The sequence below is a fragment of the Meles meles genome, chromosome 1 (assembly GCF_922984935.1).
Source record: "Meles meles chromosome 1, mMelMel3.1 paternal haplotype, whole genome shotgun sequence".
In the NCBI taxonomy this organism is placed as follows: Eukaryota; Metazoa; Chordata; class Mammalia; order Carnivora; family Mustelidae; genus Meles; species Meles meles.
Window position 1 is genome coordinate 195,708,119 of NC_060066.1, and position 12,830 is coordinate 195,720,948.

A 12,830-nucleotide genomic window follows, 5' to 3' on the forward strand; every position below is an offset into this window, starting at 1 on the left:
CTTCGGCTCAGGTCATGATCTCAGGGTCCTGGGATCGAGCCCCGCATCGGGCTCTCTGCTCCGCAGGGAGCCTGCTTCCTCCTCTCTCTCTGCCTGCCTCTCTGCCTACTTGTGATCTCTCTCTCTGTCAAATAAAAAAAAAAAAAAAAAAAAAAAATTTTAAACACTGCCTCATACGTTACAAAATACTGCATTTCCCCCCCATTTTCAGTAGTAGTCAAAGAAATGTAAACCAAGAAGATAACAATTACATGGGGCGCCTGGGTGGCTCAGTCAGTTAAGCATCTGCCTTTGGCTCGGGTGATGATCCCAGGGTTCTGGGACTGAGTCCCATATCAGGCTCCCTGCTCAGCTGGGAATCTGTTTCACCTTTTGCCCCCACCCCCTGCTCATGCCCTCATGCTGTGCACTCTCTCTCTCATAAATAAATAAAATCTTTGAAGAAGTTAACAATTACATCTATAATTTTTAAAAAGTTAAATCAGAGACTATTATAAATCACAACATCCAATGTTGGTATGTTCAAAATGGTGACATAATCTTCTTGGAAATTTGGCAACAAGTCATAAATATCCATAAAACAATTTTCAATACCATTTAACTTGAAGCTTAGTTCTGGGAAGTAGTTTAAAAGCACATAAAAAGAAAAAGTTATATTCATACAAGTTCACTGCAACAAAATAAGCTACTAAAGAAAAACCTGAAAATTTAAATGTCATCCTTAGAAGAATGTCTAGGTAAAGTACTGTGTAGCAACTTAGAAAAATATTAATATGTCACAGTGGAAAAAGCACAAAACAAAACTTTATGTGTACTATGATTAAACATATCTTAAAAAAAAAATATGGACAAAGAGCCAGAAGCCCACATTCTTAACAAAAACCGTTTTTTTGAATGGTGTGAAGTTTCAAGGTGAAAGCACTTGGATTAGGAGTAAGAAAGCCAAGTTCTATTCCAGGCTTCACTGCCAAGTACTGATGTGGCCCCAATGCAAATATTTATCCTCCTTGGGCCTATACCAGGTCATCTATAAAACAGGGATAATAGCCTCTAACATTCTTAAGAGGATCAAATGAAAAGGGTCTCATAGTACTCAGTAAACTGAGTTTAAAATATATACTGGTTAAGTTTAAGACAACATAAATTGGGGCACCTGGGTGGCTCAGTTGGTTGAGTGTCTGTTTTCAGCTCAGGTCCTGATTCCAGGGTCCCGGGATCCAGTCCCATGTCAGGCTCCTTGCTCAACAAGGAGCCTGCTTCTCCCTCTGCCCCAACCCCCTGCTCTCTCTCTCTCTCGGATAAATAAATAAAATCTTAAAAAACAAACAAACAAAAAAACCATGAATTGTTCTTCTCTTACTAAATAATCTTGCGTTTTGGCTTAAGGACTAACTATAATATATTCTGCATCATTCAAAGATGATATAGTCCATACCTCTGACTTGTTTTGTATCTCTCACCCACTTTACCCAAAACCTTTCCTTGATTCTCTCTGGGTATAAGTGACAACTCCTTTTGTTCTTCCCCCATAGCCATTATATGCCTCAGTTACAAAGCAGACTACTTTTTGCACTTATTTCTATGTCTGCTTTCCCTTGAGTTCCTTAAACACCATGAAGAGAGTAAAGCTGTCTTAGTCAACATTGTATTTCCACAACCTAGTTTGGACACAGTGCAAATCTGTTTTTTAAAGATTTTATTTATTTATTTGTCAGCGAGAGAGAAAGAGAACACAAGCAGGGGAAGCAGCAGAGGGAGAGGAAGAAGCCAGCGGGGAGCCTGATGCAAGACTGGATCCCAGGACCCTGGGATCATGACCTGAGCGGAAGGCAGACGCTCAACGACTGAGCCACCCAGGTCATTCCAGAGACAGCATAAATTAAGCACTTGATAAAAAGAGTTAAATTATTCATGTGCTTATAATTTCTGAATACCACAAATAATGAAGGTGATAAATTTATAGTTATCAAAAGATGCAATATAATGTAACAAAAACAAAGGCCAATTTGTTTCTTCTGTCACTGATATTACTGGATAAATGGAGCAACTGAGCAGACATCTTAATCCTCCAAGATACGAAAGGAGGACCACGATGAGGAAGGAAGGAAGGAAGGTAGGTAGGTGGAAAGGAAGGAAGGAAGGAAAATAGGATGGAAGGAAGAAAGCCAGTCCCTAAATAAGTCCACAAAGAAATGGCAAGACTCAAGGATATTAGTATAATATCATCTAAGAGGAAACAAGTCATACACACCTGTCAGAGTATAGAGAAACTGCTCTTCTCCCTGCTCCACTTGGTTCCTTCTGTTGTCCAATACCTTTTTCACTGTGTCCATTAGGCCAAATGTATGTGCTACATTGTTGAGAACAGCAGCATCTATTTAAAACAAAGACATGCCTGTCAAGTTAAAAAAGTGTTTCCCCAGCTCTCTGTTGTACTGCTTATTAAGTATGAAACAACCCAGAAATGATGGTACTATTCTAATTACATTTTTTAAAAATTTGGCAAAGACTTATCACATGTATAATTAACTTCGTTATAACTTACATCTTTCTATATAAATAAATGTAAAAATTTTAAAAATCTTGCATCTGGTTATAAATTCTGACTTGTGGTTTAGAAAACATGGTCACTTTAGATAGAGCTAAGTTTGAATCTCAGTTTTATGGTTTCCTCCTATCTGTGTGAACTTAGATAAGTCCTTTCACTCCTCAGTTTTCTCATCTGAGACAAACGGGCCTAATTATACTTACCTGGCAAGACAGACATGAAGATTAGAAATATCGTATTTTAGGGGCACCTGAGTGGCTCAGTTGGTTAAGTGTCCAACACTTGATTTCAGCTCAGGTCGTGAGGTCGAGCCCCACATCAGGCTCTGCCCTTGGCATGAAGTCTGATTGTCTCTTTCCCTCTACTGATCCCCCTGCTTGCTCTATTTCTCTCTCAAATAAATAAATCGAGTATTTTTTTTTTAAAGAAATAGCATATTTTAAGTGTCAAACATGGGAACTGGCATGCAATGTTATTCATAGTGTTATCTCTGTTCCTCTTTAAACAAAACTTCTTGAAAGCACTGTCAGTAGTTGCGGTCATTACTTCCTTAACTCAAACCACTTCTCCACCTATGGCTCTCTTCCACAATCATCTCATCCAGTTCCATGCTTTTAAATAACATGTACATGCTAAGAACTCCCACATGCAGATCTCCAGCCCTAACCTCGTTCCTGCATGCCAGATTTCATACTCCATTTAGCTGAGTGACATCTCCATTTGGAGGCCTCATAATCATTTAGCAAGTCAAAACTACTTTTTTTCTTATTTTTTTAAAGTAAGCTCTACGCCTAACATGGGGCTTGCACTCACAACCCTGAGATAGCAAGTCACATGTTCCACCCACTGAGCCAACCAGGTGCCCCAAGTCAAAACTAACTTTGAGGGGTGCCTGGTTGTCTCAGTCTCAAGAGTATGTGACTCTTTTTTTTTTTTTTTTAATATTTTATTTATTTATTGGACAGACAGAGATCACAAGTAGGCAGAGAGGCAGGCAGAGAGAGAGAAGAGGAAGCAGGCTCCCTGCTGAGCAGAGAGCCTGATGTGGGGCTCGATCCCAGGACCCCGGGATCATGACCTGAGCCGAAGGCAGAGGCTTTAACCCACTGAGCCACCCAGGCGCCCCAAGAGTATGTGACTCTTGATCTCAGGGTTCTGAGTTCAAGCCCTACACTGGCTATGGGGTCTATTTAAAAACAACAACAACAAGTAGTACTAACTAGTAATAACTGTACTAACTACAACTCTCCCAGTGATCTTCATCTTAGGAAATGGTGTTACCATTCATGGCTCAGGCCAAAAATGTATGAGTCATCCTGGATTTCTGTCTTTCTCTTTTATCCTACATCCAATCCATCAGCAAAACTTGTCAGCTCCACACTCAAAATATATCCCCGATAAGATCACTTCTTCCCAGGTCTACCACTATCCACTCTAATCCATGCCACCATCATCTCTTGCCTGGAGTAATTCCTTTAGGAGTCTCCCAACTGATTCCTTTTTTCTTCTCTCTTTCTTTAAGCAGGCTCCATGCCCAATGTCGGGCTTGAACTCACAACCCTAAGATCAAGAGCTGCACTCTCGGGGTGCCTGGGTGCTCAGTGGCTGAGCCTCTGCCTTCGGCTCAGGTCGTGATCTCTGGGTCCTGGGATTGAGGCCCACATCAGGGCTCTCTGCTCGGCAGGGAGCCAGCTCCCCCCACCCCCGACCCACCTCTCTACCTACTTGTGATCTCTCTCTGTCAAATAAACAAATAGAATCTTTAAAAAAAAAAAAAAAAAGAGCTGCACTTTCCACCACCGGAGCTAGCACACACCCCTCCCAACTGATTTCTTGCCCCATACAGTCTATTCTCCACATAGCAACCGAAGTGATCTTTTAAAAATATAAAAAATAGGGGCGCCTGGGTGGCTCAGTCATTAAGCATCTTCCTTCAGCTTAGGTCATGATCCAAGGGTCCTGGGATGGAGCACCGCATCAGGCTTCCTGCTCAGTGGGAAACCTGCTTCTCCCTCTCCCAAGCCCCCTGCTTGTGTTCCCTCTCTCGTCTCTCTGTCAAATAAATAAATAAAATCTTTAAAATAAATGAAATAAAATAAAAAATATACAACTACATAAAAATATAAAAATGTAAGTAAATCCTTTTCACTCCCCTGCTCAAAATAACTATGATGGCTTACCATCATCATCTTAAAAACAAAGTTCTAACCAAAGCTTATCTAAAATGTCCTCTCGGGGCACCTGGGTGGCTCAGTTAAGCGTCTGCCTTCGGCTCAGGGCATGGTCCCAAGGTCCTGGGATCGAGCCCCACATCAGACTCCCAGGTCAGCAGGGAGCCTCCTTCTCCCTCTCCCCACTGCTCGTGCTTTCTCTCTCTCACTCTCTCTCTTAGGTAAATACATAAAATCTTTTTCTTTCTTTTTTTTATTTTTAAAAGATTTTATTTATTTGACAGGCAGAGATCATAAGTAGGCAGAGAGGCAGGCAGAGAGAGGGGGAAACAGGCCCCCTGCTGAGCAGAGAGCCCGATGTGGGGCTCGATCCCAGGACCCCGAGACCATGACCTGAGCCGAAGGCAGAGGCTTTAACCCACTAAGCCACCCAGGCGCCCCAATAAATAAAATCTTAAAAATAACTGAACTGTCCTCTCTATTCCTCTCCAACCTTATCACCTATCACTCTCCTATATCCTCCTCCACTGTGGCTGCCTCAGAGTTTCTATAATTCTTTGAACCTATGAGGCTCATTGCAACTTCAAGGTCTTTGTTCCTTCTATCTGAAATGTTCCTTCTCCCAGCTCATCACATGGCCAGCCTCTTCAATTCAGGTCTCTGCTTAAAGCCACCTCCTTAGGGAGGCCTTCCTTGATCACCCTATCTAAAAGAGTCATCCCTGCTTTCTAAATTACTTGCCTTTTTTCTCCTCCAAGAACACGAAAAAAGATTCTACTGTAAAGTTTAAGTGTATTTATATAATGTGTGAATTATAGAGAGATAATAAGACACAAGTAACAAATCTAGGAATTCATTGACACACAAGCTTCTGAGATATTATGACTCTTTTTTTAAAAAAAAGATTTATTTATTTATTTGACAGACAGAGTTCACAAGTAGGCAGAGAGGCAGGCAGAGAGAGAGGAAGAAGCAGGCTCCCCGCTGAGCAGAGAGCCTGATGTGGGGCTTGATCTCAGGACCCTGAGATCGTGACCTGAGCCAAAGGCAGAGGCTTTAACCCACTGAGACACCCAAGCGCCCCATATTATGACTCTTTTTTTAAGTAAACTCTACTCCCAATGTGGAGCTCAAACTCAATACCCCAAGATTAAAAGTCACGTGCTCTACGACTAAGCCAGCCAGATGACCGTCATCACAACCCTCTTGTATCAGATGATTAGAGCATCCTTTTACATTATGCACAGCAGCAAGTACCCTCTGGGTATTCAGAAAGAGCTGTAAGTGCATACAATTGTTCTGGAAACCCTAAACTGACAGAATATGAGACTTGTCTAAAACCAGGTAGCTTTCTCCAATTTTCAGACTCTATCTATCTATATGTAATAGAGAGAGAGCCTGCTTTCTGGCACCATTTATAAAGGCAAAAATTACCTGTGAAGAGCATGACCAGAACCGAGTTCAAAACCGTATTATCATGTATGGACAAATAACTTAACTTTTATGAGCCTTGGTTTCCTAATCTGTAAAATGGGGATAATAATACTTATACCCCAGTGTTTTCATGAGACTAACAGGATCTGCCTACAGTTGTTAGTGTTCAATAAAATGACCACTGTTGTTAGAATTAGTGCACTTACCCGTTACCTGGAAGGGAGCTTGAATGAGCCGCTGCTGAACTCCCCTGAGTAGCTCCTCTATTTCCTTCTGTATATTGCAGACAACCTCTTCCATCAGCCCTACATCAGCTATTCCTTTCCAGAACATCAAAGTGTCCTCTGACGCAAGAGGGATAAGACAAGAAGATAAACAAGGGATGCTACGTGTACTTAGATACATCTCTACTAATTAAACTCGAAATTATTTCAATTTGAAATGATTTCTTGTTGGGCCATTTCTGGGAAAAAGGAAGTTTTTGGAATACTAGCTGCCCCCCTAAGTTGCTAATCAATTATTTGGCCTCTTCAGCAACACAGGGACTTGAGATAATTGCCCTAATTTGCCATGGCTCGGGCTGTAGGGAGCAGGTTATCTTCCTCCAATAAAGATAATAAATAAATATTAAATATCATTTATTTACATAATTTAATTTAAAATGAAATAGTATTTAGTATCTTAAAAGTTAAATAATAAAGATATTAAAGATATACAGGCAAGCCTTGTACAATACAGTGTGAACTGTGAGGGGATACTTATACACAGATTTTTTTCAATAAATACAGTGCAGTGATGTACTGCACTCATCATTTTTAAATTAAAAAAATGTACTCATGTACTCATCATTTTTAAATTAAACAAGTCTTATGATTTTCTTAACATTTTCTTTATTTACTTTATTGTAAGAATACAGTATATAATACATATAACATACAAAATATGTTAATCGACTACATTATTGGTAAGGTTTATAGTTAAGTTGGGGGAGGGCAAGGGATTTTCCCCTGCACAGGAGGCTGGTGCCCCAAACTGCCACCTTGTTCAAGGGGCAACTGTACTCCCTCTAGTCCTATACTTATAAAATAGAAATAAACAGCTGAGTCGGTGGGATGATAAGCTTTCTGAGGGCAGAGGCTTTGTCTTTTCACCTATGTTTGCAATGGTGCCAACTAAAAATAAGCAGCAATAAATATTTTTCAAATGAATTAATAAATGGAGGATGATGTGAAACCCCTCCTGGTCCCCTCTAAGTGAATCATCATTAGTCACCATCCTCTACACCACCTGCTACCTAATTTTTCCTTCTAACATCTGGCAGCTTGGTTTATCTAAGAAACGTTCCAAAGTTGGAGGCAGTTTGACAGGATGAAAAGCATTGACTACAAACAGCTGAATTCGGCTCTGACACTGCTGGTTGTGTGGCTGGTCTGAGGCAAGCTGCTGAGTCTTTTTGAATCTCAATTTCTTCCTATGCAAAATGTGACTGTGCATGGCTGTTGTTGCAATGGATTAAAATAAAATGTCTTCAGCTACAATTATTAATGTGCATGAGAAAAGCCACCAAAGTAATTAAGAGACCTCCTGTGTCCATGATCGTAATGGTGAGAAGGGTCACAAGACCCTGCAAGGTATCTGAGCCTCACTGAAAAGTACCTGAAATTTCCTCTGAGTCCTTCTTCACACCCTCCTCTGTAGCCATGGTGACAGCAGCAGTGAGAGCGGAATTCCATTCCAGCCCTGCCTCTTCCATGCTCTCTTCTGAGATGGCAATCTGTGTGATGCTACCTAAAAGCAGTCCATTAGAGGTAAAGCCAATGAATTTCATGAAAAAGTCATAGCTATCCCTTATCTCACACAGCCAAAGAGACCCTGTTATTTTAATATTCTGGCTTTCTGCCTGCAGGTCCATATAGTAAAAACTAGAATCCTTGGTAAACCAGGATGAATATTGGATTTTCTAAAGAAAACCTGTCTTTGGGGCGCCTGGGTGGCTCAGTGGGTTAAGCCGCTGCCTTCGGCTCAGGTCATGATCTCAGGGTCCTGGGATCGAGTTCCGCATCGGGCTCTCCGCTCAGTGGGGAGCCTGCTTCCCTCTCTCTCTCTCTGCCTGCCTCTCTGTCTACTCGTGATCTCTCTCTGTCAAATAAATAAATAAAATCTTTAAAAAAAAAAAAAGAAAAAGAAAAAAAGAAAAAAAAAACCTGTCTTTGAAAAGAAAATGCTTTCTTCTTACTCTGAATAGAAAGGGAAAGATAACTTATAAAATCACAAAAGAGCAATCTGCTTCCTGAGCAGGTACGAGTTTTAAAAAGATTGAAGGTGAGCATGATTGCCGGGCTGTCTGCCCCAGACTTAGCAAGGATGAGGAAGATCTGAAATAATTTAAGAGAAAAGTATGGTGCTTAGCCAAGAACACTAACCATCTAGAATATCAGAAGTTGTTATAGCTTAATTATCAGGCTATGTATGAGAAAGCAAGAGAAATGAGACCAAAAAAATCAGGTAAGAAATCCATGAATAGCAGATTCACAGAGAAAAAGAACTTGTGCTATTAACATCGTATATTAAGATTTTATTTTATTATTATTATTATTATTTTTTTTTTTTTAAAGATTTCATTTATTTATTTGACACAGAGAGAGATCACAAGTAGGCAGAGAGGCAGGCAGAGAGAGAGGAGGAAGCAGTCTCCCTGCAGAGCAGAGAGCCCGACGCGGGGCTCGATCCCAGGACCCTGAGATCATGACCTGAGCCGAAGGCAGCGGCTTAATCCACTGAGCCACCCAGGCGCCCTATTATTATTTTTTTTAAGTAATCTCTCCACCCAACATGGGCTTGAACTCATGACCCCGAGATCAGGAGTCACATGCTCTTCTAAGACAGCCAGGAACCCCTCATATATTAAGATTTTAAACAGGGGCACCTGGGTGGCTCAGTCAGTTAAGCGTCTGCCTTCAGCTCAGGTCATGATCCTGGGGTCCAGGGATCAAATCTCACATCTGGCTCCCTGCTCAGCAGAAAGCCTGCTTCTCCCTCTGCCTGCCACTCCCCCTGCTGTGCTCTCTCTCTGTCAAATAAATAAAATCTTAAAAAAAAAAAAAAAAAAAAAGATTTTAGGGGCATGTAGGTGGCTCAGTGGGTTAAAGCCTCTGCCTTTGGCTTAGGTCATGATCCTAGGGTCCTGGGATCGAGCCCTGCATCTGGCTCTCTGCTCAGCAGGGAGCCTGCTTCCTCCTCTCTCTCTCTCTCTGCCTGCCTCTCTGCCTGCTTGTGATCTCTGTCTGTCAAATAAATAAATAAAATCTAAAAAATATATATATATTTTAAACAAAGAGAATGGAGAGAAATCAAACTGATCCAGACAGATATATAGACAAGAATGGACTCCACATGCTGGAGGATATTAATAATCAAGCAAAAAAGTAATATTGATATGGATAATCGACTAGTGGAGTTTTGGCCAACAAAAAGTAAGTAAATAATTTCATAGCATTTTTTACTTTTCAAGTGAAAGACACCCAGGACCAAAAATTCAAACTGCTAGATATTTTATACTTTCCTGAAGGGAACACAGGTTCTAAGAGATTTGGCTTCCTCTAACCCAGTGGTTACTCACAGAGTATTAGGGCTGACCAAGAGAAACCTTTAGCAGTCATTATTAAAACATGGTACTTCCCTTAAATCTGTTAGTGTCCTTGCAACTCTATCAGGCATATTTTTTTTAGTATATGTGCTGCCGAAGCGAGCACTATCAGGCATATTTTTAAGTCTTGTGGAAGTAGTTGAGACAAGAATCTTAACCGGACTAACTGAATCTTTTTTTTTTAAGTTTATGTATCTTTTTTGTGGATCCCTTCCAGGCAGAGCCCTCTGATCTGTACAGCAGCAGACTCTCCAGAGTCTAGTCCAGCCAACCATACATTATCTTTGATACATCTCAACTCAACAGCTGAAGACCCTTCACCACTCTACCTTCCTTCCTGACCACCAGTAGAGCAAAGGATTTTCAAAACAATCTAATTTCAAAGATATGCCAAATGGTACCAAAGTGAGACCACTGAATAAACATAATAACCACCGAATCATCTTTCTTTAGAGAGAGCATGCATGGGGGGCGGAGGGTAGAGAGAGAATCTTAAGCAGGCTCCACACCCAGCATAGGGCCTGACGTGGGGCTTGATTTCACAACCCTGAGATGGTGACCTGAGCCAAAATCAAGAGTGGGACTCTTAACTGAGTGAGCCACCCAAGTGCCCCTGAACCATCTTTCTAATGTTTACCATTTAGTTAGAAAGAAACAAGGAAGTAGGTATGGCCAATAGGAATCATCTGGGAGAAAACCAAGAGATCTGTTTCTAAAGTATGGAATCACACCAAAGATCAGCATACTTTACAAGGACATCAACGCTCATGAGAATTAAAATTAAGAAACACAAGAGAGAAGTAAGGGGAAAAGTGTTACTAAAAAACACTGGGTTTTCAGGTGGTTTCCTACCCCCTACCATCAGCCGAAGTGGGTGTCTGCACCACACTTGTCTGCTGTCCGGGCACTGGAGCTCTTGCACTGCTGATCAGAAGATCAAACTTGGTGCTTCTGCAGGTATTGGAGCAAACTTTGTCATGTTGGTAAAAATCAATCTGTCCGGAGTCCATCATTTTCCTGTGTAAAGGGAGACAAGAAGTACCAGTTCAGCCTGCACTACATCTAGATGGAACGAGGCCTCAGGGACAAATAGAAACAAAGTCGTTGCATCTATTCCATAGATTAGTGAAACCTAATAGGATTAAAAGTCATTAGGTTGCAAAAATTCTAATTGGGATTATAAAATTTTCATTGGTCCTGCCCACCTTTACAAGTACTCCTCTTCCCTCCCTAGTCTGCTCATTATGAGTATTCTCTCATTTCCCGTTATTACCAAGCTTTAGCTAGGGACACACTCCTGACAACATCTGAGTATTGCCATAGAATCTCATTGAAACCAAACCCAAAAGAGGAAAAGACTAATTCATATATCCCAGCATAACTGAGAATTTTATGATGAGATTCTGATGTATTAGTATTCTTAGACCAGCAAGATCTGTTGCCACTTTTGGAGACAAAACTTCAGCACATTTCTTTCCTTTAAAAAAAAAAAAAAAAAAAAAAGGCTAACAACTCTCCTATAAATACAGTGCAAAGTTGATTATACTAAACCCCCACTATAAAATGCCCTTATAACTGAATTCGCAAGACACTCTTATTATAGGCCATGAGCAAAGCCATGGGGTATTTTAATTATAGTAAACTATGTTATAACGTTACTCGGCTTTCACTAAAGATCTTTTAAGCATTCTGATTCCTTCTTACATTTGAGGAAAGTTGGCATGTGCTTGTTTTTCTGGGCAAAAAGAACAAGCCAAGAACAACAATAATGAGAGTTATAAGTATTCCTTCCCAATTTTAACTAAGTACTGATTTCTGCATACAAATCATCTGGAATAATTTCTTTTTTTTAAAATGTGTCTCTCTATTAAAATAATATGTGAAGGGGCGCCTGGGTGGCTCAGTCGTTAAGCGTCTGCCTTCAGGTCAGGTCATGATCCCAGGATCCTGGGATCGAGCCCCACATTGGGGCTTCTCCCTCTCCCCCTCCCCCTGCTTGTGTTCCCTCTCTCGCCATGTCTCGCTTTGTCAAATAAATAAATAAATAAAATCTTAAAAAATAAAATAAAATAATGTGTGAAGAAAAAATTAACATTCTCAGTGGAAAATACATAAAACTATAAAGAAAACCACTGCTCTTTAAAAATCCAACAACACAGAGATAATTAACATTTTGGCATATTTTCTTCCATTAAATATTATGTATATATGTGTATGTCTGTTTTTTACATAACTAAAATCATAGTTTGATATATATAGATAGATAGATATTTATCTATCTATAGATAAATAATATATATATATCTATAGATCTATATATCTATAGATATTTATCTATCTATCTATATATATATAGTAGGCTCCCAACCCAGCATGGAGCCCAATGAGGGGCCTGAACTCACAACCCTGAAATCAAGACCTAAGCTGAAATCAAGAGCCAGATGCTTAACCAACTGAGCCATCCAGGTATCCCTACATATCGATGTATCTATATATCTCTATATATTTGTATCCATCTATACATGTATTTTTTTAAAGTAAGTTCTACAACCAACATGGGGGTTGAACTCACTATCCCAAGATCAAGAGTCACATGCTATAACGACTGAGCCAGCCAGGTGCCCACAATTTTATATTTTGTTTTCTTTCTTTCATTACATCATAAGCATTTTTCCTATAAAAATTCTTTAGAAATATTTTAATAATCTCATAATATCTCATAGTATATACTCATATACGTTTAGATGAGCCATAAATTTCCTTTAGATATACCTTGACTATATATTGAAGCAGACTATAACTTTCTTTTTTTTAAAGATTTTATTTATTTGTTTGAGAGAGAGAGCAAGTACAAATGGGAAGAGGGGCAGAGGGAGAGGGAAAAGCAGGCTCCTCAAAGAGCAGGGAGCCTGATGCCCTGGGATCAGAACCTGAACTGAACGCAGATCCTTAACTGACTCAGCCACCCAGACAGGTGCCCCTAAAGCAGACTATAATTTTCAACAATGTTGCAATAAATGTCTTTATGCCT

General features: G+C 40.2%; 1 protein-coding gene across 6 annotated transcripts in view; it reads right to left on the reverse strand.

Annotated features, from left to right (window-relative positions):
* GMEB1 (glucocorticoid modulatory element binding protein 1) overlaps positions 1-12,830 on the reverse strand; it is a 36,408-nt gene that overhangs the window by 4,661 nt on the left and 18,917 nt on the right. For all 6 annotated transcript variants that reach the window (XM_046015121.1, XM_046015130.1, XM_046015140.1 and 3 more), the window contains 4 exons: positions 10,659-10,816; positions 7,810-7,941; positions 6,360-6,497; positions 2,252-2,374 (listed from right to left, as the gene is read on the reverse strand). In XM_046015121.1, coding sequence (XP_045871077.1) covers positions 2,252-2,374; positions 6,360-6,497; positions 7,810-7,941; positions 10,659-10,816 — 551 coding nt within the window. The remainder of the gene's footprint in view (positions 1-2,251; positions 2,375-6,359; positions 6,498-7,809; positions 7,942-10,658; positions 10,817-12,830) is intronic.